Raw genomic sequence first — 27,408 nt, forward strand, 5'->3', positions numbered from 1 at the left:
GCAATGACTGAGCTATGGCTACAGAAGAGGGAAGGGCATTCAGCGATATTGACAGGTGCTTGGAGCCAAGGCCATAGCATACAGTTTCTGATAGACCTCTCAGTAAGGTTAAGGGGAAAACAATCAAATTGTGCTTCAAGTCATCTGAGGGAGGCTCACAGACCCAGCAGTTGGTTAAATTTAATGTGCTCATGAAAGTTTGGGAGAAGAGCAAAGCATTTTCCTTGGTGAGGAAGGCTCTTGGGGCAATTTCAAAAAACAGACACGATTAACGTTCTTCCTCCCATTGTACTTCCCGGGGTCTGAGATAGTCTCTTCCCAGGTGTCAAGGTTATTTTGTCTACTTCCTCAAAATCAGTTCTCCCATTTCAATATTTATAACTTCGTCTTTTTTCCAGTTGCTCCCTACTTGCAACCAGACATTTTGTCTAGAATAGTCAGGTACAAGAGGGACAAGGCATTTTTATAAATTTTACAGAGACCCGTTATGTACTCGTGGGCCACCTTAGGAAGACTCAACAAGCTGTGTACTCAAGCAAGTAGTCATTATCTTATGATTTAGAACCAGGTTAATCCTTTTAAGAGAATCCAGGTGGCTAAATAGAATTAAGTTAGAATTTCCTAGGGCTCTTTTGGCCAGGCTGCCACATGGAAGGTATACTAACTAGGCTGCCTGGATTTCTCATTGGGGAAAGAAAGAAGCATTATGCCAGGAATGCTCAGGGCAGAATCCCAAATTTTCAAAACAGGTTAAAAAAAAAAAACAAAAAACCCTCATGCATTTCTTTTTTCTTTTCTTTTTTTTTTTTTTTTTTGGTGGCAAGGTCTCACTCTGTTGCCCAGGCTGGAGTGCAGTTGCATGATCTCAGCTCACTGTAACCTCCGCCTCCCAGGTTCAAGTGATTCTCTTGCATCAGCCTCCCAAGTAGCTGGGATTACAGGCACATGCTACCTCAACTGGCTAATTTTTGTATTTTTAGTACAGACAGGATTTCACCATGTTGGCCAGGCTGGTCTCGAACTCTTGAACTCAAGTAATTTGCTGGCCTCAGCCTCCCAAAGTGCTGGGATTGCAGGCGTGAGCCACCTTGCCCAGCCCTGCCTCTGTCCCTCCTTCCCTCCCTCCCTCCTGCCCTCCCTCTTTTCCTCCCTCCCTCCCTTCCTCCCTCCTTTCCTCCCTCCCTCCCTTCCTCCCTCCTTTCCTTCCAGGAATCTCTTGTTGCCCAGGCTGGAATGCAGTGGTGCAGTCTTGGCTCACTGCAACCTCCGCCTCCCAGGTTCAAGTGATTCCGCTGCCTCAGCCTCCTGAGTAGCTGGGATTACAGGCGTGCACCACCACGCCTGGCTAATTCTGTATTTTTCTTTTAGTAGAGATGGGATTTCTCCATGTTGGTCAGGCTGGTCTTGAACTCCCGACCTCAGGTGATCCGCTCACCTGGGCCTCCCAAAGTGCTGAGATTACAGTCGTGAGCCACTGCGCCTGGCCCTGGCTATTTGTTTATGCTGTTTTAAAGCCTTGAAGTCAGTGGAATTTAATTTTTATACATAGTAGTGAAACAGGAAAGGTTCCCTTGTTGCCCTTGCAGGGTGCGTGAGTCCCCCTCACAGAGTGTGTGATAGGATTGTAGCTCACTTCTTCAGTGCCCCGCTGCTCAGACCTGTAGGGGAACATACAGACAGGCAGGCTGTGGAGCTCCCACTCCACAGCAGTGTCTAGGGGTGAATGTTTACGGCTGAAGCCCCAGTGGGTGTGTGTTACAGGGTGCTCTTTCAGTTTAGCTGTCCATAGGCAGCTTGTGTTAGTCAGCTCAATTAGACCCCCTTGCCTTGTCGCAAGGACAGAGGGCTTTCTGTATCCCAGGGTTCTTGCCTTGAGATACCGGAAGAATTTGATCACACGTAGGCTTGGAGAATTAGTCCAGGGTTTTATTGAATGCAAGTAGCTCTCAGCAAATGGGGGAACCAGAAGGGAGATGGTTTTCCCCTGGATTTGGGCCACTCGGCGGCCTGTCTCTTCTCTGACTGCCCTGGCCAAACTCCGCATTGTTTCGCCAGTCAATAGCCTGCTGGTGCCTGTTGGTGTACTCTTGCCATCCAGCCGTTTGTGTGTTCCTCCGCCTGTGTGCTCCTCTTGATGTCCAGCCGCTTGTGTGCCTGCGTGCTAGGGTCTCGGGGGATTTTATAGGCACAGGATGGGGGCATGGCGTGCCAGGGTGGTCTTGGGAAATGCAGCATTTGGGCGCGAAGGCAGGAGTGCCTGTCTTCATCTAGGTCCGTGGCCACAGGCGCGGGGCGGAGCCTCCTTCGCCAGGAACCTGCCCTTCTCCTCCCAGCACTTCCCTGCCCCCTTCTCATGTTAGTGGGAGCTTGGGATCCAATTGTAATTTTGTCTGTGTGGATAATCAGTTACCACACTACGTTTCTCTGTGATCTGCAGTATTAGCTCTTTCACAAATCAAGTTTTTATATGTGTGTTAATATATGTCTGCTCCTGTGCTTTCTATCCTATTTTATTGGCTTACTTGTACTCACAGTCCTAATTACATGAGTTTTACGGTATTTTTAGCTATCTGGGTGAGTCCTCCCACCTTGTTCTTCTTTAAGATTATCTTTGCTACTCTTACTTTTGGCCTTTGATGTGTCTATATACATTTTAAAATCTACTTCTCAGGGCCGAGCGCAGTGGCTCATGCCTGTAATCCCAGCACTGTGGGAGGCGGAGGCAGGCCAGTCACCTGAGGTCAGGAGTTCGAGACCAGCCTGGCCAACATAGTGAAACCTCATCTCTACTAAAAATATGAAAAATTAGCCGGATGTGGTGGTGCGCACCTGTAGTCCCAGCTACTCGGGAGACTGAGGCACGAGAATTGCTTGAACCTAGGAGGCAGAGGTTGCAGTGAGCCGAAATTGCACCACTGCACTCCAGCCTGGGTAACAGAGCAAGGCTCTGTCTCAAAATAAATAAATAAATAAAATGAAGTAAAATGAACTTCTCAGGTTACTTGCGCACGCGTGCCTGCACACACACACACACACACACACACTGTTTTTATTGGAATTGCGTTGCATTTATAATCAATTTGGGGAGAATGTCATCTTTATAATATGGAATCCTCTCATCTATGAGCACAGCACTTCTCCTTTTTTTGTTTGTTTGTTTTTTGAGACGGAGTCTCACTCTGTCGCCCAGGCTAGAGTGCAGTGACGCGATCTCGGCTCACTGCAACCTCTGCCTCCCAGGTTCAAGTGATTCTCCTGCCTCAGCCTTCAGAGTAGCTAGGATTACAGGCATGCACCACCATGCCCAGCTAATTTTGTGTAGTTTTAGTAGAGACAGGGTTTCTCCATGTTGGTCAGGTCGGCCTTAAACTCCTGACCTCAGGTGATCCACCTGGCTCGGCGTCCCAAAGTGCTGGGATTACAGATGTGAGCCACCACACCCAGCAGCACATCTCCTTTTTAAGGCATATCTTTTTTTTTTTTTTTTTTTTCAAAAAAAATCTCCCTATTAAAAATATGAAATACCAATGTGGAAAAAAAGAACTTTGACCTCTATCTCACACTATACACAAAAATTAATTTAAAATGGATCATAGACCTCAATGTAAAAGCTAAAACCATAAAGCTTCTAGAGGAAAATATACGATATCTTTCTTAGGTAGGTAGGTAGAGATTTCTTAGGCATAGAAAGCATGAATCATAAAAGAAAAAATTTGATTAAATAGTGGACTTTGTCAAAAATTTTAAAATTCTGCTCATCAAAAGACATTATTAAATAAGTTGGCAAGCCACAGACTAGAAGAAGGTATATGCCATGCATATATATGACCAAGGAAAAGCAACCTGTTAAAAATGAGCAACAATCTTGAAGAGATACTTCACAAAGGGTCATAACAATGACCAAAGCACATGAAAAGTGCTCAACATCATTAGTCGTCAAGGAAATGCAAATCAAAATTACAGGAGATGCACCATTGCATACCCACAAGGATGGCTACAAAGGAAGGAAAAACAAAACAACAGCAAATGTTGAAAGGAATGTAGAAATCTCCATCAGAAATCTAGCTTACTGTTGGGAGTGTAAAATGGTATAATTATTTCAGGAAACTGTCAGTTTCCTAAATAGTTAGACATTTTACAGTTTTATTCTCAGATATTAATCCAGGAGAAATGAAAACATGTCCTTAAAAAGCATTATATTAGAATTTTACAGCAGCTTTATTCATAATAGTAAAAAAAAAAAAAAAAAAAGGTAAAGAACCCATGCCTGTCAAGAGGAGAATTAATAAACAAACTTACAGATTCATATAATGGAATACTACTCAACGGAAAAAGAACCAGATTATTGATATGTTGAATAACATGGATAAATTTCATAAACTCTGTGCTGAGTGAAAAAAGCAAGACAAAAAAATGTATTATTGCTGGGCGCAGTGGCTCACGCCTGTAATCCCAGCACTTCGGGAGGCTGAGGTGGGCGGATCACAAGGTCAGGAGATCCAGACCATCCTGGCTAACACAGTGAAACCCTGTCTCTACTAAAAATACAAGAAATTATCCTGGCGTGGTGGCGGGCACCTGTAGTCCCAGCTACTCGGGAGGCTGAGGCAGGAGAATGGTGTGAACCCAGGAGGTGGAGGTTGCAGTGAGCCGAGATCGTGCCACTGCACTCCAACCTGGGTGACAGAGTGAGACTTTGTCTCAAAAAACAAAAATGTATTATCACATTTATACGAAATTCTAGAATAGACAAAACCAAACTATAATGATAGAAATCAAATCAGAGGTTCCTTTGTGGGGCGGTAGTTTGCTGGGAAGGGGCATAGGGGATCTTTATGGGATGATGGAAATTTTCCGAGTCTTGATAGGGGTGTGGATTACGAGTGTATGTATTTGTGGGTCGAATGGTACACTTGATCACAGCATTTTGCTGGGTGTAAAAACGTTTCAGTTTTTTTTTAAATGTGATATTCTGGATTTCAATTAATAGGAACATAACATGTAGAGCTGATAAAAATGGGTAGGTTAGGGAATATTTATGTCACCCCTTTGGAGTAATTCTTTAATAGTTACAGAGATAATATGTTCCTAAATGCCATATTTAGCTTGAGCTTTTTGGTCAGTGGTGCAGTCTGTGGGACTATTCTACTTTCATAGTTCAAGAGAAGTTTTTATAAAGTTGAAAAAGATAATTCTTGCAAGTTCAGCAAGGATTAGATTTCCAGAACTTCACGTGCCAAGACTCTACTTCTCATAACCGTACTCCAAACCAGTGGTTCTCAATCAGAGGCCCTTTTGTCCCACAGAGTATATTTGGCAATGTCTAAAGACATTTTCATTGTCATGATTGTTAGGGAGGGGTGTCGTGCTGCTGGCATCCAGTGGGTAGAAGCCACGGAGGCCGCTAAACATCCCACAATGTGTAGGACAGTCCCCTGAAACAAAGAGTTATTTGGTCCAAACTGTCATTGGTGCTAGGGTTGGGAAAGCTTGTTCTAGACCTGTCCTTATCACTGAAGCTGAGTCAATCTCAGTCAATCAGGTGTTGACTCTACTCATAGTCCAAATCAGTTGTGGAAACTTGACATTGGCACAGATTACATATTTCTTCCCTGATAGAATTTAATATCAAATATTTGTAAACATGCATAATCTTAAATTTTGAGATAAAAGTTAATGGATTGAGAACACTTCAGAAATCAAAATTACCATTTATGTTGATTGTTAAATTCTTAAGATGCTGTAGATTCTGTTTTTAACTGTATTTAATTAAATATCCAGACAACCATACTTATCTTCCTTTTTTAAAAAAAAAAAAAAGGCTTTATTGTCAGATCAAAGGGAATAAGTGATAATAACTTTTTTCCTCCTTCTTTCACAGAATGACAGGGAGAGAGTTTTTCTCTCGTTTCCCAGAACTCTATCCTTTTCTTCTTAAACAGTTGGAAACTGTAGCCAATACAGTAGACAGGTAAGAAGAGAATTGGGTAGGGCAAAATGAACTCAAGCATGTGAATTACCATAGTAATTGAGATTTTCCCTCTAGGCAGCTGTTTTTAATAAAATTCTTCCCTTTTTAAAATTTGTTTAAATTTTTTCCTTGAGACAGGGTCTTTCTCTGTCACCCAAGCTGGAGTACAGTGGTGGCCACCACTCCTTGCCCATTTTTGTATATTTTGTAGAGATGGAGTTTCGTCATGTTTCCCAGGCTTGTCTCAAACTCCTGAGTTCAAGCAATCTGCCCACCTGGGCCTCCCAAAGTGTGGGGATTACAGGTTTGAGCCACTGTGCACGGTCAGACTGCTTCCTTGTATAAAGTTGGCTTTTTTATTAAAGTGCTTTTTTGTAATTATATCATGTTGCTTGGTTCTCTATAGTAAATTTGTACCTGAAAAGTTGTGTAAAATCCTGTCTTTATATTTTAAAAATCCTATTTTATGTTAAATTTTATCAAACTTAATTCCATTTTTGGTGGTACAGAAACTAGGAATCACATGGTGATTTCTTCTGTTATGAATTATTTTCTTCCTATTTTTTAAAAAAATCTGTGTTTACATATTGAGTTTGCTTTATGCATACCTGTCATTTTTTATTACTGGCTTGTTGCAACTTACCATTGTGAAACTATAGCAATTAGCTGACTAATGTGATCACTTGTGTTCAGAAATGGTTCTGGTCTACCTGAGCAAAAATGGCCAGTGTTCTTGGAAACACAGAGCAAAGCCATTACGAGGGCTTCCAGTCTTATAGTTCACCATTGTCTTAAAAATCACATTCTGCCTGGTGCGGTGGCTCACACCTGTAATCCCAGCACTTTGGGAGGCCAAGGCAGGTGGATCACCTGAGGTCAGGAGTTCAAGACCAACTTGGCCAACATGGCGAAACCCCATCTCTATTAAAAATACAAATACTAGCCAGGCTGGTGGTGTGCACCTGTAATCCCAGCTACTTGGGAGGCTGAGGCAGGAGAATCACTTGAACCCAGGAGGCAGTGGTTGCAGTGAGCCGAGATCTTGCCACTGCACTCCAGCTTGGGTGACAGAAAAAGACTCCGTCTCAAAAAAATAAAACAAAAAACACACACACATTCTAAAGCTGGTAGTGGAATTTTTAGTATGAACATCATAAAGCATGTGTTTTGTATTTTTCCTATAATTTTGCACTTGGTATGAATGTACGCTAATTGTCTATAATTAGAAAATAAAAGCAATGAATTTTACTTCTGGTTATGATGCATTTGCTCACATTAGTAGTTTATGCTAACGTGCTTTTCTGGCCTTTAGTGACTGTTCATGCTTTCTTAAGTACATTTGGATGTTGAAAGTTTCACATTTCATACTCTGGAACAGGCACCTCTCTACTATAGGAACAGTTCTAATCAAAATAGTGTACTCTAATTATGCAAATGATTAGCTTTGAGAAGAGGATCCTGTACAAAAGTCCAATTCCCTGTTTTGCTAGTAGTTTTTTCTTATGATGCACATTTGGGAGATAAGGAGTGAACATAGAAAAAAAAAAGAAAAAGGGAAAACTGTCCCCTTGATTGTGGAGTCTCACTTCATATACATTATTTTTTTTTTGAAATGGAGTCTCACTCTGTCACTCAGGCTGGAGTGCAGTGGCGTGATCTTGGCTCACTGCAACCTGCACCTCCTAGGTTCAAGTGATTCTCCCACCTCAGCCTCCCGAGTAGCTGGAATTACAGGCATGCACCACCACATCCGGCTAGTTTTTTGTATTAGTAGAGATGAGGTTCTACCATATTGGCCAGGGTGGTCTTGAACTCCTGACCTCACGTGATCCATCCGCCTCGGCCTCCCAAAGTGCTGGGATTACAGGCGTGAGTCACCGCACCCGGCCATATACATAATTATTTCATGAGAAAAATGTTTGAAGGAGGAGTGCTTCACTACCTAAATGTGAAATCTTTTATGTGTAATAATTGTTGTTTCAGTGATATGGGAGAACCAAATCGTCATCCAAGCATGTTTCTCTTACTTTTGGTGTTGGAGAGACTCTACGCTTCCCCAATGGATGGTACTTCTTCTGCTCTCAGCATGGGACCTTTTGTTCCCTTCATTATGAGGTAGTGTCATGCTGTGTAGAAATGGTCTGGGTGGGCGTGGGAGTTTTACGAGAATATTTTATCTTGTTTTTATTTCAGAAACTATTTTATATATGTATCTATCATATATTATATATTTTTATATATATATATATATATTTTTTGTTTGTTTGTTTGTTTGTTTTTTGGGATGGAGTCTCGCTCTGTTGCCCGGGTTGGAGTGCAGTGGCGCGATCTCAGCTCAGTGCAAGCGCCACCTCCCAGGTTCACGCCATTCTCCTGCCTCAGCCTCCGGAGTAGCTGGGGCAACAGGCGCCCGTCACCACGCCTGAATAATTTTTTGTATTTTTAGTAGAGACGGGGTTTCACTGTGTTAGCCAGGATGGTCTCGATCTCCTGACCTTGTGATCCGCCTGCCTCAGCCTCCCAAAGTGCTGGGATTACAGGCGTGAGCCACCGCGCCTGGCCATATTATATATATATTTTTATATATGTAAATCTATTGTATATATTAAAAACTATTACATATATTATATCTATATTACATATATAATATGTAAAACTTTTATATATAACTATTGTGTGTATATATATATATAACTATTTTATACACACACACACACACACACACACACACAACTTTGGGAGGGGTGTTGTGAAAGCAGAGGCCTGGGTTTTCCTGCCATTGCCCCCAGTGTTTCAGAGTAAGGTGCTTATATCATGGGTACAGGATCTCATTAGAACCTGTGTAAGTAATGTTTTCTTTGAGCCCTGTCTGCTCCAAGGCAGGTGGATGGTGTTGATAGGAGATACTCCTTTTGAAAAACATAGCCCCATGTTTGTGTTATTCCTGTGTTGAGCCTGGCCAGCACGGAGCAGGCTTGGTTCTGGTATGTATCTTCTGTACACGGGTTTGAGAGGACATCAGGACATCTGACTCTTCACTCTGGAGGAGTCTGTGAGGCAGTGCAATGGGTGGCATGTAAATGGTAATGCCATGTGGCATGAATTCCTACTCGTCTTCTCTTTTACGTTTGTAGTACCTGAAAAAAGCCATGAATATAGAGTATTCATGGAATAATATAACAGGTTTCTCTTCTTTTAGAGCCTATTACCACTTCTTGTGTTACATCTTTTCAGGCATTTGCCATCTTCTGATTACTTTGTTCATTTTGGATCAAAGGCCTAAATATGTAGGCCTTCAAGAAATATTAAAATTTTCTCATGAAACCTTTCAGAAGCCTATCATATCAGTTAGCTCTTACCTTTCTGCTTACCTCTTGACAAAACAGTACCTTCATTTTTTGTGTTTCTACCAAAAATTGAAGTGGATTTGGAGCAGAAGCGTAAGAAACCAAACTCAAGAGAGCGTTTCTTACGTATGTAGTGTCCTGGGTTCCACTTCCTTGTTTCACAGAGCTGACTTACGCATTTTAATGTGAGAAAACCATTAAACATGAGATTCTGGCATGTGCTTGCCGAGCTGTTTGTTTACCCCAAGCCCTGGCTGTGGCTGTGTTATCTTTGATCACAGAGATGACTCACGCAGACTGGTTTTTGTTTCCTGATATACAAAGTTACCAGTCTCCTTCATCTGGCATTTGGTGATTCATTGTAGGAATTTGGGTGGTAAATTTTACTTTCAGGGGCCTTAAAAATTGTTCTTTCATGAATAACTGGAAAGAACTAAGAAATGTTTTCAAAAAGTTGATGCAAGGAGGAAAGGCATGTGCACAGAATTGCAGTTTACATTAGAAACAGAGATTTGCTTTAGAACCTGTCCTCTGTCTTAAGAACATTGAATTTGTGGAAGCTTTTTACTACTCAGTCTGTTGTTCATTGCATCCTAGAAATAATAAATTGCTACATTGAAAGTACCTTTCAATGGTTCCTGAAAGTACCGTTCCAAAATGTTGCTTAGTTTACATATAATCAGAATGCTGATACTACTCATTATATTCAAAGTATCTATTATATGAAACAAAGATTGCATTAATATAGAAAATCTAAATATTGCTTTGAAGCCAGTGTACTTAGGGCATCATTTTTTTTTTTTATTATTATACTTTAGGTTTTAGGGTACATGTGCACAATGTGCAGGTTTGTTACATATGTATCCATGTGCCATGTTGTTTTGCTGCACCCATTAACTCGTCATTTAGCATTAGGTATATCTCCTAATGCTGTCCCTCCCCCCTCCCCCCACCCCACAACAGTCCCCGGAGTGTGATGTTCCCCTTCCTGCGTCCATGAGTTCTCATTGTTCAATTCCCACCTATGAGTGAGAACATGCGGTGTTTGGTTTTTTGTCCTTGCGATAGTTTACTGAGAATGATGTTTTCCAGTTTCATCCATGTCCCTACAAAGGACACGAACTCATCATTTTTTATGGCTGCATAGTATTCCATGGTGTATATGTGCCACATTTTCTTAATCCAGTCTATCGTTGTTGGACATTTGGGTTGGTTCCAACTCTTTGCTATTGTGAATAGTGCCGCAATAAACATACGTGTGCATGTGTCTTTATAGCAGCATGATTTATAGTCCTTTGGGTATATACCCAGTAATGGGATGGCTGGGTCAAATGGTATTTCTAGTTCTAGATCCCTGAGGAATCGCCACACTGACTTCCACAATGGTTGAACTAGTTTACAGTCCCACCAACAGTGTAAAAGTGTTCGTATTTCTCCACATCCTCTCCAGCACCTGTTGTTTCCTGACTTTTTAATGATGGCCATTCTAACTGGTGTGAGATGGTATCTCACTGTGGTTTTGATTTGCATTTCTCTGATGGCCAGTGATGATGAGCATTTTTTCATGTGTTTTTTGGCTGCATAAATGTCTTCTTTTGAGAAGTGTCTGTTCATGTCCTTTGCCCACTTTTTGATGGGGTTGTTTGTTTTTTTCTTGTAAATTTGTTTGAGTTCATTGTAAGAAGTTTGCAATCAGTCTGTTCTTCCAGTGAAAGAAAATGCTGCGGTTTGTAGTTGCTTTCTTCCAGTAAGTAAGGTGCTCTATGAAGTAGATTCATAGAACATCACCAACAGCAGAAGTGCCACCAACCAAAATACAAGGTTATTTTGGTGTAACAGAAAGAGCACATCTATCACTCTTGACAAGCCCTGCACTCTTGGGTTCAAATTCTAGCTCTGTAACTGCCTTGCTTGCTCTCTGAACCTCAATTTCCTCAACGTGCAAATGACGGTGGTAACACCTCTTCTCAGAGTCACTGTAAGCAAAATGCCCTGTAAGCAGAAGTACCACCATTGATTCCTTAAGTACAGAGTCTAGGCTCTGACTTATTGAGTGTCCATGTGTGTTATAGAACAGTGTTTCTAAAACTTCAAGATGTAAACATATCACTTGGCTATCATATAAATTCTGATTTCAGTAAATCCGAGGTGAGGCCTGAGAGTCTGACTTTCAAATGGTCTTCCAGGTAATGCCAGTGCTGCTGGTCTGTAGATCACATTTTGAATAGCAAAATTAAACTTGGGATATTAAATTTAATACCATCATACACACACACAGATACAATTTTAACAAGCTAGACAGTAGTAGCTTATTAAAATTGGTTAGGCAGTTTAAGGAGTTTATTAAGAAGTAGATTTTGACCCAGGAATGCAGAAAACAAGAAAGAAAGTGTTCTGAGCAGAGACGTCAGAAGGAAGTAGACCAACCTTTGTTGAGCCCCGTCTTTCTGCCAAGTAGTGAACTGGACATTTTGCTTACAGTGACTCTGAGAAGAGGTGCTATCACCCTCATTTGCCCGTTGAGGAAATTGAGGTTCAGAGAGCAAGGCAGTTACAGAGCTAGAATTTGAACCCAAGAGTGCAGGGCTTGTCAAGGGTGTTAGATGCACTCTTTCTGTTATACCAAAATAACCTTGTTTTTTGGTTGCCTTTTGAGTAGCCAGTAACTTAGCTACACTGAATGGACCTATAGGGTCTGAAATGTATGCAACTGAGAGAGATGAGGAGCCTATATCCACAGCTGATGCATCTGAGTACAGGCTGTCTTCTGGATGTAGAATTGATGTCTCTACCAGTGGTGGGATCTGTTCCTTATTTTGCTTTTCCTTTAGGAAAAGTGGCTGATTGGATTGGTTAACCACGTGTGGCACATGGTGACAATCGCCTGGGGTTATAGGATTGGTTTGTAGCCAGATACAGAGGAAGCCTGGCTCTTCTTTCTTGGCCACCTTCTGTGGTAAAGTGGAAGGCCCTAGATTTACTTAGTTTGGGGTTTCATCAGCCTACCACAGGGACAACCCATGCTACCCCAAAATGTTCACTGGCGAGGTGAACTGTAAACAGATTTTTTAAAAAACAGTGAATGTGATAAAACTGTATGCATTTGATTTAGATGGCCTCTGAGAATATTATTCATGAAGAAAGTGAAAGGCTGATCATAAAACCTGTCATTCCAGGCAGTGCCTGTGGTTCTGACTGTGATACAGAGTGGGCTGTTTTGACTTGGGGTAATAACTAAAAAGATGGATGGGTGTATGCACAGTGGGTCAGCAGTGTTTTATTTTTGTACCATTGTTAGGGGTAATTTATGTAGTTGGAAGGGTTCTCATCGGGCTCATGGATACTATGAGTTTGGCTAAAGAAAAAAATTTCAGTTTGTGGGAGTAGTGCAAAGGTTGCTCTGACTGCTAAAAGTGAATTGCAGAATGAGAAGAAGATTAAAAGCACCAATGACAGCTTTTTGTTTCCCTTTGATTTACGTGTACTTACCTGCTATTTCTTCCTCTCTGTAAGGTATTCGTAAGTATTATATGTAGTCTTACTCCTTTATCCCATGTTTAAGAGTATATCTAAGCTTATTGCTCTGTTGATTTTCTTCATTGATTTAAGTCTTAGAAGTTACTGATTTGGATTTTCCAAAGTTATACATGTGTGCCATTATTATTGTTGCATCCTCTTGGGACAGAACTTATAATGTCATTCCCAACATCTTGTATACAACTTTTAAAAAATCCGGTGTATTTTATGTTCTGATGTTGTGCTGCATCCAGATACATAGATCTTTACCATGTGAATGTGATGCTTTCAATTTAAGACCATTAATTCATTCTTTAGTTCAGGTACCACAAAGCAGAGTGATTCATGCTTTAAAAAGAACCTTGACTGGCTCTCTGAATGCAGTTCACCAGGGCCTGCTTCTCTGGGCTTTCTAGAGACTAGAAAGTCTTTTCAGAGACCAAAAAGTCCCTGGGCATACATCTCTGGGTTCCCTTTCACAAGCAAGTTTCAAGTTCCAGTCAAAGAGCTCTAGGTAACCACATATGCCTCAAACCTAGGACCATAGAGTCCTGAACAAAGGCCCAGGACTCTACCTCCTCTACATGGATGTGATTACTTGTATGTATATGAGTTTCAGTTAAGACTGAATGTGCCTTCTATTGTAGGTAACTGAGATCTGATTAATACCTGCAGGAGAAATCCCTTCACTGCCCTTTTGAGGCACTTTTTAAAGGATCTCTCCTACTTGGAGCCCCCTTCCCCTGCCCCCCACCACCTGTTTTTGTTTTTTTTTTTTTTGCTTATTTTCACTGCAGATGACTTTCAGTACGTTTTTTTTAACCCCAATCCGTTTAGTCATTGTTCTCTTTAGACAAGTTTTCAGTGAAATCTCCTTTCCTTTCCTTTTCCCTTCTCTTTTCCTTTCTTGCTTTTTTAGAGAGCTAGGATCCCACTGTGTTGTCCAGATGGAACTTGAATTCCTGAGCTCAAGTGATCCTCCTGCTTCAGCCTCCCAAGTAGCTGGGACTGCAAGTGCACACTACTGTGCTTGGCTTGCTTTTCTTTTCTCTGACATTTTTTTTTTTTTTTTTTTTGAGATGGAGTCTCACTCTGTCACCCAGGCTGGAGTGCAGTGCCATGATCTTGGCTCACTGCAACCTCCGCCTCCTAGGTTCAAGTGATTCTCCTGCCTCAGCCTCGTGAGTAGCTGAGTAGCTGGTACCACAGGTGTATGCCACCACAGGTGCACGCCACCACAGGTGCACGCCACCATGCCCAGTTAATGGCAGAAACCACAATTACTTTTGCGCCAACCTAAATAAGTTTTGTATTTTTACTAGAGGTGAGGTTTCACCATATTGATCAGGCTAGCCTTGAACTCCCAGCCTTGAGCGATCTGCCCACCTCGGGCTTTGAAAGTGCTAGACTTACTTGCAGGCATGAGCCACCGCACCCAGCATTTTTGACAGATATTGAAATACAAAGAGCAATACAATTTTTTTTTTTTTTTTTTTGATATGGAGCCTTGCTTTGTCGCCCAGGCTGGAGTGCAGTGGCACGATCTCGGCTCACTGCAACCTCCACCTCCCGAGTTCAAGCAATTCTCCTGTCTCAGCCTCCCGAGTAGCTGGGACTACAGGCGCCTGCCACCATACCCGGCTAATTTTTGTATTTTTTTCGTCGAGATGGGGTTTCACCATATTGGTCAGGCTGGTGTCTAACTCCTGACCTCAGGTAATCCACCTGCCTCAGCCTCCCAAAATGCTGGGATTACAGGTGTGAGCCACCACACCTGGCCAGCAATACAATTATTAACTAAACACGTAGCAGTAGAAATCATCCAGAGGAAGCTATTCAGTGGAAACTGTTTTAGTTGAAATATGGATCTCTAGCCAGTAATCACAGCGTTGGAAAATACGTTTTATGTATTTTTAAAATATTTCATGGAATCTTTTGATTTTTACCAGCCTTAAAAAAGAGGGAGTTGGGGGTGCAAAAACTTAAGTTTGTTGGTCCTTTTAAGCCTGTGGCACTGGGAAATGACATTGACTCCTTTCCTTTTCCTTGAAAGTTACAAAAATTGGAGGATTATCGCTTTGCTCCTTACTGAGATTATGAAGTTGAAAGACCTTATTTTCCATGGCACAGAGTTGGGGTTTTTGCAGTAGACAACAGTTGGCTTCTACTTTCATTTGTGATTATAATTACTGGAAACTCTCCTTCAAGGCTTCACATGATGTTTCTGTCTGCTCTGTTTTCCCAGAATCCTTGTTGATGAATAGAGAACAAGATTTGCTTTATAGAGAGATAAATGAGGCAGACAGTGGTTAAAATACTGCTGAGAAGTAATGCCCTCATCACTTTCTCTCTACCTCAGCTCCTAATCACCTCTCCCTTTGAATGTCTGTAGCGTTTGTTACTTAATCTCCTCATCTTGCCATTCACCATTACTATGCCATTCTGTAATACTCAATGCCTATTCTTGCAAAATAAATCTTACTTTGCTTCTATGCAGCAGTTGTGGGGTCCTTTCATTTGTTTATTTTTTGTTACCTTTCTCTGCCTCACCCCAGTTTGGGCACAGAGTTAGATTGAGTAACAGAAAAATGAAACTAATCTGGAAGTAAGACTTTTTGTGTTGGATTGGTCTGTGTATCTATGAAGTACTCAAGGGACCTCTTGTCCTACAATATTAGAGCCACATTTTGTATCCCTCCAGTTACTATTGTTATAGAAAAAAGGCTCGGCTGGGTTCTGTGTGTTACCTGGACTTTGAGGAGTCTTGGGTTCGAATATGAGCTCTGACATTTGCTTTTATTGTGACTTCACCTCTCTGACCCTCCGTTTCCTTTTCTATCCATTAAGGTATTGAACTGGATGTTACCTAGTTTCTCTCTGCCCTCAGGAGTCTGGCCGCCTTCCTGCACTGTGAACTTGTCTCCTCTGACTGCCTTCCGGTGAGCCACTATAGAGGCCCACCTTGCAGCTACCCTGTTGCAGACTTTAGAGCCAAATGAGAGGACCCTGGATTGATAAGAATAGAAGTAGGGGGGAGGTGCCATTTTTCTGTTCAAGGTTATGGAATTAGAAACAAGCCAAAACATACTGGGGAAAGCCTCCCAGGTTAATGTAGCATGAATGGAGGAGCCATGTAGGAGAGCAGCCTCTGTGTGTTTCAGGCCGTAGATCTATATAATGGGGATAATTCTGCTTACAAAATAGAAGATAAAAGCTCCCTGGTTTGCTTGTTAAGAAAAATTCTAGAGAGAGGAAGGGGTTGATAGTATAATGCTGATAGAGAGACAAACTTTTTCAACCCATGCTTTTTCAGTAAGCCAGAGGGAAGACCCTGAAGTCAGATGTAGTTGAAGCAATAGAAAAAGCTCACTGTGTCCTGTGAGGGAGGACACATCCCTGCACCCAGATAAATGACAGCCTTGGGGGCAAGTGAGCCCAGTACCATGTCAGTAATTTTTGGGAAAGGTGGGGCGAGAATGTTGTGCCAGGAGCCCGCAGAAGGATTTTTCAGAAGAGAAGGATAAAGGCATATTTTATTAGTGACCATACAATTGTGTTGATTGTTTTTTACTGAGTTATTAAATATGTCACTTGGGAGTTCTTTGCACTTTATTCACTGAGCACTAGTAAGGATTCCCTAAGAAAACATCATGCCCGAGTCACCTCATTATTTTAATGGGATTACTAGGCTAGTAGATGCTAACAGTGTAGCTTTATTCAACATTTGAATTATGTACTTAAATGAAGACAAATTATGCAAATGTATCCTAGAACTTAAAAGTATAATTTAAAAAACAAGAAAAAAGAAAAAAATTTTTTAAAAAAAGAAATGGTATCAAAACTTCAAATATTGGTAACATATTTGATAAACACCACTACCATAGCATTCAGCTTTTTGAAAATAAAGCTACTAGGGCCAGGCACGGTGGCTCACGCCTGTAATCCCAGCACTTTGGGAGGCCAAGGCGAGCGGATCACCAGGTCAGGAGATCGAGACCATCCTGGCTAACACGGTGAAACCTCGTGTCTACCAAAAATACAAAAATTTAGCTGGGCATGGTGGCGGGCGCCTGTAGTCCCAGCTACTCGAGAGGCTAAGGCAGGAGAATGGCGTGAACCCAGGAGGCGGAGCTTGCAGTGAGTGGAGATCATGCCACTGCACTCCAGCCTGAGTGACAGAGCAAGACTCCGTCTCAAAAAAAAAAAAAAAGGAAAGTAAAGCTACTTATTTGGTAGGTATAATGAAGTCAAAAGACTGATGCTGGTGACATAGCTTCAAATACTGGAAAGTCCAAGTAAAAATTCTTTTGAGGAGATAGGGAAAGAATCTCTTGCAACTTTATAGCGTGATACTTTATGATTATGCTGTTAATGGCTAAAAGTAGCCATAAAAAAATGAAGACAAACTAGATTGCATGCTTATCAAATTTGTGAGCTAGTTAAGATTCAAAATAACCTTCAAGCATAGGACTGACAAACACAAATTCAGGCATAAGACCATTACCTCTGAATGGGGAGGAAAGGGATGAAATTGAGGAGCCATGTACTAGAAGCTTCAATTTTATTTGTGATGTGTTCTTAAATTGCGCATTGGGCAAATGCTTGAATGTCATCTTATTCTCTAGATTCTTTTTGTTGTTGTTATTGTTTTGTATGTCTGATGCAGTTCATCATTTAAAAGTAAGATTCGAAATAGCCTGGACCAGCCTGGGCAACATAAGGAGAACCTGTCTCTACAAAAAATTTTAAAAACTAGCCAGACTTGGTGATTTGCACCAGTAGTCCCAGCTACTTGGGAGGCTGCGGTGGGAGGATTGCTTGAGCCCAGGAGGTCAAGGCAGCTCAAGTGAGCTGTGATTCGGCCACTGCACTCCAGCCTGGGTGACAGAGCGAGACCCTGTCCCCCAAAAAAGCCTTGAAAGACTGGATTGATGGGCTGAGACTATCAAGGTAACATTTAATAGAGATATATATCATTCTGATTTTTTAAAGAAAAGGCAAAATTATATACATACAAAATGAGGGCTATCTGGCTTCATAGCAGTTTTTGTGGGGGAAAAAATATCTTGGTGAATGAGATATCCTGGTGAACCATGAGAAAGCAGCATGACACTGTTGATGCTTCCAGATAGTGGAGGCTGTAGTCTGCCTGAACTCTGTTGGTTAGCCTAAACCCACGTTATTCTCCTTATTATTCTGTTCTGGGCTCCCCATTTTAGGAAGGTCAATGATAAACTAGTATCTGTCGAGGGGAGGTGACCAAGATGAGGAGGAAACCAGACATCTGGAAACAGACTGGAGAAGACTTAGTGGCAACATGATAATAGGCTTTATATACTTGAGAGACTGCCATATGGCAGAAGGCACATAATTCCTCTTTTTTGCTCCATTGGGAAAATGGAAGATAGATTTCAGCTTTTAATTTAAAGAAGAATTTTATGAAAATTAGTATTCTCTATCAAGGAAAAAGAACATATTTCCATAATACTGAGTTTGCCCATCAGCAAAAGTGTTAAGTTTTCAAGGAAAACTGATCACGTGTTGAGCATATTTCTGCAGTGCACCTGAGGTTGGACTGGATATCATCAAGGTATCTGTTTGGCATATGCCTTATTTCAGAATAGGTGAACAACTCAGCTGTGGATTCTAAATGTGCAGTGAATGAAATGATCAGCCTGCCTCTAATCCTGTGACAATGTTTGTACATTTTTGTTTATGGGTCCTTCGATCTCTCAAAAGAAGTTGGGATGCCATTCTTGGCATGGCCCAAAAAGTCACAGTGGTTTGCTCTCAAATGGTGCCCTCCAGGAATTAATCCACTAAAATTTAGCCTTTAAGTAACTTCTATAACTGTGTTCTGGATAGTTCTGAAAACATATGTTTGGCCTATTAGATGTTATGTCTGAAAAGCATTCTTTATTAATTTAATTATCTTTTTTTGTGGTTGCTGTATTTTTCTCCATTCCAGATGTTGGCTTAAGCCGCATTTATTTTCTGACAAGCAAAAGAACATCTGAGTCTTTGAGAAGTCACAGATGCTTTTCTAAAGAGTGGTTATAATAGAGAACTCTTTATTGTCCCAATTTCCCAAAGTATCTTGAACAGAGTTGCCTGGAGAGAGAGTACAGGAGTCTCCAAGCCTTGCTCATTACAAGTAGAAACACCTGAGAAATAGGGCTTTGCCAGTGCTGTTGACATAGAACTTCCTGCCCTGGCCAGCACTCCACCTGGTCTGTGGTTACTACTAAATTCCATGAGGTTCAGAGAAGGGAATTATAGGAAAGGAGTATGCCCCCACCCTTCCCCCGCTGCCCAGCCATCCTAATCTGCTAACAGTTGTTGGGTGAAAAAAGGGTTCTGCTATCCCATCATTCTATGGAAACCCTGGCCCCTTGGTTTCACTATGTGACTGTCTGATACCAGGTCAGGCTTGGGACCAGATTGTTGAGGCACAGGTGTTCAGTGCTGCTCAGTTTTCTTCTTTGCTTATAGGCCAAACTTGCAAGACATGTAAATTCCCCCAGTGTTATCTTCCATGGGGTATTTGTATATTACAGATACATACATTTTGAAATAAAGCAGTAAAACTCTAATGGTGGCATTTTAGGCCTTATGTAGGGAGGATCTAGAAGCAAAGATTGGAAGGTTGTTTCCTAATGCTGGGGAAATCACATTGTTTGGGCAGCTACTTACTCTGCCTCCTTTTTACTGTGCCTAGCACTTTATTTGGAGGGCTGTACTCATGGCCCTTTGAATTTCTGAATTCTACCCAGGGTAGTTGAGGTTCAGCGTGTAGTATGAGAAATTATGTTTTGTATTATGTGTCTTTTTTTGCAAATAGTTCTGGCATAAAAAGATACCTTGTTATCTGTCACCAATTTTTATCTGTTAGTTCCTAATAGGGGCCTGGCCAACTTCATTTCTGGTGCTAGATCTCTTTAAGATCATTTTCTAAATATGTTTTTGAGCAGAAGGAATGAGAAGTTCACCACTTATGGAATGCATTGACAAAGCAAACTAGAAAAACAGAACTTGTAGGGACTAGCTTTTCTTCAATGTTATCTGTTATCCCAACAGGCCAGTTCAGGTCATGTTAGAACAAGTGATTTGATCTGCACACAGCCCCATTCTTAGGTGAAATTTCTGACAATGATGATAATCTATGGCCTATTGCTGCCATTCATACTAGAAGTTAGAATCTAATCAGTTAATTGATTAACCAAGTTTTGTTAAACATTCATTGTGTACCTAGCTAGTGTTAGGTCTTGGGTAAGATGCAAAGTAAAGAAAAAGGTCTTTATGCTTAAAGAACTTACCGTCTAGCTAATTAGGTAAAATACATGCTTGTGAACCTGATACCGTTTATATTAACCACTTAATTATATGACATATACACTAAGGACTGAGGCCTACAAAGAAGGGGAAGAGCATCAGTGGGTTGGAGAAGTCCAGGAGGCTTTCCCAAATAGCAAGGCAGGAAGAAATGTGGGAATTCAGTCTGCCATCCCAGGGACTTTTAGAAATCACCCATGGTGATTAACAAGTCATGTGAGAGGAGTGAAAAGTCAGGGGGATCCAACAAGGGGAAGATTGTGATGGAGAGTTTTATGATTCATAACTTGGAAGGCATCATAAAGAGCTTTGCTTCTACTTGAACCAAGGGTGACCCAGGAAATTCACAAAATAAATGGTTTGCTGTTTAACAGGAGAAACCATTGATGGTGCATCTTTGGTAAGTTTAATAAAGAACAGTATTTGTCCTGAGTGTTGCATTTAAGTCTTGTGGAAGTAATGAATTGTAGTGGGAAAAAAATTTAAATTTAGTAATACATAACATTTTAAAGTATCTTAACAGTGTTTTTCCATACAGAACTTTTATTTCCTTGTTCTTAAATTGTTTCTCAAAAATTGTAGGGAATTGAACAATGAGAACTCATGGACACAGGAAGGGGAACATCACACTCCGGGGACTGTTGTGCGGTTGGGGGAGGGGGGAGGGACAGCATTAGGAGATATACCTAATGCTAAATGACGAGTTAATGGGTGCAGGAAATCAACATGGCACATGGATACATATGTAACAAACCTGCACATTGTGCACATGTACCCTAAAACCTAAAGTATAATAAAAAAAAAAAAAAATTGTAGCGAAGGTGCTCTGCAGGCATTTTTAATGCTGAATTGAAGGATTTCACATTATCAAGCCCCAAATGCTGACTGATAGGCAGTCATCCTACACAGTAGGGAACATTTTAGATCAAAAATGTATTTTTTTCTTCCAGAAGAAAATATGAATTGGGAAACAGAATAAGAAGGTAAAGATAAATTATAGAAGGCTTCAAATGAGAACAAGGAAAAATAATGACATAGTGTGTTTCAGTTAGCTTTCTCTGACTGGAATATGTTTTCCCTTTCCCTCTGGGCCTTGGCCCCCACCCGTCTATTTCTAACCTTCTAGTAAAAGCAAGCTACACATGTTACGTCAGCTGCTCAGGATACCTACACCCTCATGTCCTTTTACTTTTTCCTTCCTCACTCACTTTGAACATTGTGACTCTTGACTGCTCATCTTGCCTCCCTTCTAACCAGTTATAGACATTCTCTTCTTCACCATTTATTCTTCTCTGTCTCTTTATATTGTGATCACTCTTCATCACCAGTTCATCCTTCCGTTAAGTGTATTTACTGAGGGCCTACTTTGTGCCCTTGCCCAACCCAACACCCCTACTCTCATCACCTCTCATTTGCAAGAGAAGATGTGGAGGCCATCAGGTGTGAGTTCTCTCCATGGAGAAACCCACTCTACCCACAGTCCTCTCCTTTGTTTTATAGCCAGGCTCTTGGAAAAGGTGGTCTGTGTTTAGTCTCCGCTTTTCCCCTCCTTAACCCACTGCAGCCTGGCCACTTCTTCCACCGCCTCACTAAACTGCACCAACAAAGGTAAAATAGGAGTGACCTCCTTGTTAAAAAAGCCACTGGGTGCTTTTCATTCCTTCTCATTTCTGCTTTTTCTCTGGAATTTGGTGATATTGCAGACTCCTTTCTTCTTGAGTTCTTTCTTCTGTGGCTTCTCTGGCCATTATTTCTTTCTCTCCTTGGAGGGCCCCCTTCCTCCCGCTGCCTCTCAAACATTGGTGTACCTGTTTGTCCTGCCCTCAAACCTTTTCTTTTTCACTTTGCATTCTCTCTCTGGGGTTACCACTCATCTACACTTACCTAGTCCTAGATCTAGAACTCATATGGAATCACAAGTTCAGCTTTCTATTGGACAGCTTCTTCTGCGTGTCTCACACACATCCAAAAGTTGAGAATTTCAATTATCTCTGCACACTGAAGTTTGAGCAGCCCTCTTTTAGGGCCTAGTACAATGTCTGACATCTTGCTCTATCTGGCTAGCTGCAGTCAGGGGACTTCTTTAAGGGAAACATATCAGAATCAGGACTCAGGGTGTCAGAGAGGCTCCTCCTGCTGTCAGTGACTGTGTTCATGCATACCCAGTAACAAAGGAGCATTGGTTTAAAAAAGTTACTGACTTCCGAAAGCCCTCCAGTAAGTTTGAAATGATTTGCTTTGCTTACGTTGATTATCATCAGTTTGAGGTAGCAAGTAGCAGGTGCTGGTACCTTTCTTTGGAGGCAAAAAGCCAAGGCCCAGAGAGAGTAGACATAATATGCCCACAGTCAAAAAGTGACTCCCTAAGGAGTCAGGGCAAATTCATTTATTCACTCACTCAACAGATATTTATTGAAAACAATTATGTTTCAGGCACTAGAAATAGAGTGGTGAATCAGACAGATACAGTTTTTGGCATAATGAGGTATCCTTTTTGATGATGCTTCTTATCTCTATCTTTTTTGCTCCTATTTTTTCCATCCTGATTAGTGATAAATGATAATAATTAGCAAATGTTTACTATGAGCCAGGCAATATTTTAGGACTTCACACATATTAACTCATTTAATCATGATGACAACAGTATCAAGTCGTTGTTATTATCCCATTTCACGGAGGGGGGAAATGTTGGGCAGTAGGAACTTTCTAAATGTGTCCTACCTAGCTCATACTGGTAGTGATAAGGCGTGAATTTGAACCCAAACAATCTGACTCTAGAACCCATGCTGTTAGCGACTGCTTTAGCTGTTCTAGCTCTTAACACTCTAATACTTGCTTTTGCTCATCTGTTTATGATACTGTATCCGTGAAGTATGACAGGGTAGTTCTCAGCATGCCAAAATTAACCTGCAGCTTTACCTAACAAACATTTGGACTTACTTTGCTTTCTTGAGATGCCCCTTGGGCATTTCGTTGGCAGTAGTCTCCTTTTCTAATCTGAAATCAGGAGAAAAGGAAGAAAAACTTGCAATAAAGCTTAAGTGGTTGTGACAGGTTGCTAAATAAAACTGGCTCAACTGAAGTTTTGAGATTCTTGAGAAACACTGAGAATTTCTTACAAAAGAAATTTTCCTTATTATAATAGGAAATCATGGGTCATTGCACAGTTATAAGTGTCTTAGTAAAGAGAGAATGTGGCTTGAGGCTAAGAAGCCTAAAATCTTCATGAGATTATTTGTGGGCTGCTATTTATGCATAATTTTCAAACTCTTAGAAAATATGTTTTCTATCTGTCTTTAGTATGTCATCTTAAGTTTCCACTGCTTTACATAATTTTGAAAATCTTTAAGGTTGCTAGAAAAAAAAAAGCAGTAATAGCAAATGTTTACATAAGAATTTAAGTTTAGAGTGTACTTTCACATATAGTAACTTTATGGTTTCTCTTTTTACTCTCTTACAAAGAAAACAGTCATGAGGATATCAATTCATGTTGAAACTTTTTTATATTGCCAATGTTTTCTTATGTAGTAATTGTAAACTGATTTGGAAAAAAAGGAAATCTAAATCTGTGAAGTGTTTACATTACTGAATAGTATGAAAGGAAGGTTTTGTTACTTAAGATTGCATATAATAACTTTAGGAAACTGCTTCAATGGGTAAATAACAATAGCATCTGGTTAAGTTGTTAGTTGATCATCTGCACTCCAAGGCCTCTGAAGTGGGTTCACACCCCGCTTTGTTTGACAGTTTTATATCTTTTATGTACATAGTCCTACTTCCCACTTTTCATAATTATCCAAAGGTTACCAGCCAAAACCTGTGTGGAGGGTACACGGAGGATGAGATGTGTCCCCTGGGGTTTTTGCATTAGGGAAAATTCCTGATCTGGGACATTTGTGCCCTGACCACCAGCCCCCCAAGAGATGCCACATTTCTGTCTACTTTAGATGAAAACTCTCAGTCCTACAGTAGGCTGTAGTAGGCCTCAGTCTGAATAATCACAAAACCAAAAATAGGTGTGCCCACATTAATGAGATTTTTCTGTTCAGTCTCTACAGGGTCCAGAGCATTAACAAAATATATATTTGTATGAAATCTACAGGCTACTGTGTAAATAAGCCTGCTCCCTTTTGGTTATTAAATCATACAGGAAAGAAGCATCTGTTTTAGCAGAAACTGTGGAAAAATATATCTAGGTAGCCCAGGAAAAGTTGAATTGTTACTGAGGGATGTTTCACCACAGACAAGAAAAGAATTTACAAAGCAGTGGGCAGAAAATATTTTCAGACACTAATCTGTCTTTTGGGGTGATGTGTGAGTAGCATTGGTTTGTTTCTTGCTTGAATGTTTATTCATTTTTTTCCCAGGAGAATCCCTTTTGCTCAGCTTCTTTCTGGTTTGGATAAAATGAAAAGTAAAATTGACTTAATACTAATTATAACCTGCATAATTTTACTGAAGAGAAACTTAAGAAATAGAATTATTTTTTCTAGTTAAGCTTCAGGGTCATGTAATTATTATAATTCAATCATTTAGTATACCCCCACCCTTTTTTCTGCGTGATTTAAGACATCAGAATTTAATTTGTAGCCAGAATGAAAACTGGACTTAGGAAAACCTTGAAAAGACTAGGGAGAGATTTGCATTCTGCTGCATGGTTGAACATGTCTCTAAAGTAGCAGCTTTAGAATGCCATGTCCTGATAGAATTCCCCATTGAAAGCTAGCCAGCAGAGCAGCTTCCCTGGGTCCTCCTCCTTGCCTGACCCACCATGAAGTGTCACGAGGGCCCTAGATATGAACCTCGGGGGCTCCACAGCGTCACAGAAGAGAACTAGCGTCGCTGGGCAATCCATGATGTGGCACAGAAGCCCCAGGCTCTAGATTTTGTAATTGGCCACCCACCCTGGCGCAACCTTGGATAAATATTCCTGAGTTCTAAGTAGGATGAGGAATTTAAATCCCTGTTTTTTCCTGAGTTCTTCCACAACCAATCCACGACATTGTTATGAGATCTGAGTGGAGTGCCCATGCTTGGAGAGGGAATAAAGGGAGCACGTTCTACTACTGCTAATGAATACATACTCCAATTAACAGTCCCTTTTTCCCTAGGAATGATGCCACTGGAAGGGCCAGATCTGACTCCACTGTAGCCACTGACCCAGATCAGCTTTACACCTAGGGTAATTGAAACCTATATTAAATGATTTGACAGGTCATAAGCAGTGCCCTCTACCCACTTAATTTTCTCAGGTGCCTCCTCCATTGTGAGCTAAACAATGGAGATTTTCATTCTTTTAGTATATGGTTTTGATCCCTTCTAAAATGGACATCTCAGTGGAACATAAATTACTTAAAAGTTATTAGTAGTCATTTATGCCATAGTATGAATTAGTTTACGTTTCTTTGGTTTTGACAGGAAGATAAATAGAATACGTTGGGGAGAAAATGTAGAACTTGAAACAAAGGGAGAAAGCAAGTTGCCACCTTTGGAAGACTGCAGTGATTTCTTTCCCATTAGAATTTGCTCTCATGTTTTCAGTGAAACAGGGCATCGTGTTTTCCATTTACCTCTGCTTTGTGGCAGGGAAAGACTTGGAGTTCTTTTTACAGCTTTAACTCTTTCTTACCCCTTCTAGATGTAGTTCCATTTCCTTTCTAAGATGAAAGCTTGTCTTTGTGCCCTCCCAGAATAGTTCCAAGCAGCAGAACACAGTGAATCCTTCCAGATAAAAGACGCTGCTGATAAAGTGCCAGATTGTTATCAGAGAAGCAGTGAGGGGAGTCAAGTCCCTACCATTAATTACCTAGTTACAGTTTTGTTTATATCCCGTTCATTTGGGGCATGTTTTTCTTGGACAGTTTCTCATCTATGTTCTGAACTGCAGTCTGAAGTTTGTAAAAATCCCAAAGGTCAAGGAATAGTGGGTTCCTAGTTTTCTGAAAGGTTTAATGGCAAGGAAGAGAAGATCAAAGTTTCTGTCTTTCATCTGGAAGGAAATAGACAAATGCTTCATTTTGGTGGTTCATTCCTCACCTCAAGCATACAAACCATAGTATGTTGGATGAACTCTGACTTCGAATACCTAGCCAAGAAGTTACCTGGAAATAGAATTTTTTCTATTTCACGTCATTGGTTGAAGACGTGAGTATCAACCAATGAATGTCTAGATATCCACACATCAAGGCCAGAGTCCAGTTGAATCTAAAATAAAACTTCTTGGTAAATGTACTTGATGCCACTGAACTGTACATTTAAAAATGGTTAAAATGGTAAATTGTAGGTTATGTGTGTCTTACCACAACAAAAGTAAATATTACTTCCTGACAGCTCCAGTGCTTCAGTCACAGTTGGAAATACAGTTGGCCCTCATCCAATCATTTATGGATTCAACCAACTGTAGATCAAAAACATTTGGAGAAAAAGTAAACACAACAATAAAATGTAATGCAAATGTAAAAACAATACAACATAACAACTTACATAACATTTACATTGTATTAAATATTATAAGTATTCTAGAGATTATTTAAGGTGTACCAAAGGATATACATAGGTTATATGCAAATACTGTGCATACTTTACATAAAGGACTTGAGCATCTCACGGGTCCTAGAACCAATCCTCTGAGGATTCTGAGGGCCAACTGTACAATGTGGGTGGGCTGCATGGCCTGCATTATTTTGAATGGGATTGCTGTTGCATATAAAGCATTATGTATCCATTTAAGAACTGTGGGACTCTTTGGGAGGCCGAGGTGGGCGGATCACGAGGTCAGGAGATCGAGACCACGGTGAAACCCCGTCTCTACTAAAAATACAAAAAATTAGCCGGGCGAGGTGGCAGGCGCCTGTAGTCCCAGCTACTCGGAGAGGCTGAGGCAGGAGAATGGTGTGAACCCGGGGGGCAGAGCTTGCAGTGAGCCGAGATCGTGCCACTGCACTCCAGCCTGTGGGACTGTGAGGACTGTGGGACTGTGAGTACCGAATACCTTAATAAACAGAAGAAGATGAAGAGACCATTTTGTCACCATCATATGAACATACTAGGAAGTTTGGGATTGGAAAATAGCCCTTTCTGTCTTGAAAATGATTGGCTGAACCATGATAGCCACTCTTTTCTACAAATGAACCAAAAGAAGAGGCAGTGGGTCACTTGATGGCTGAAATAGTAGTGCCTAAGGCTTTGATGATCAAATAGTGGTATTGAAATGTTCCACGACTAGAAATGTAGTATTAGGTA

At 40.9% G+C, this 27,408-nt stretch overlaps 1 protein-coding gene across 18 annotated transcripts in view; it reads left to right on the forward strand.

Annotated features, from left to right (window-relative positions):
* THADA (THADA armadillo repeat containing) overlaps window positions 1-27,408 on the forward strand; it is a 369,177-nt gene that overhangs the window by 162,514 nt on the left and 179,255 nt on the right. For 13 of the 18 annotated variants that reach the window (XM_055242820.2, XM_063618104.1, XM_055242824.2 and 10 more), the window contains 2 exons: window positions 5,882-5,971; window positions 7,955-8,086. The exons of the other annotated variants lie outside the window; for them this stretch is intronic. In XM_055242820.2, the coding sequence (XP_055098795.1) occupies window positions 5,882-5,971; window positions 7,955-8,086 (222 nt within the window). The remainder of the gene's footprint in view (window positions 1-5,881; window positions 5,972-7,954; window positions 8,087-27,408) is intronic. 18 annotated transcript variants of the gene reach the window in all.

Source organism: Symphalangus syndactylus, chromosome 14, assembly GCF_028878055.3.
Source record: "Symphalangus syndactylus isolate Jambi chromosome 14, NHGRI_mSymSyn1-v2.1_pri, whole genome shotgun sequence".
NCBI lineage: Eukaryota > Metazoa > Chordata > Mammalia > Primates > Hylobatidae > Symphalangus > Symphalangus syndactylus.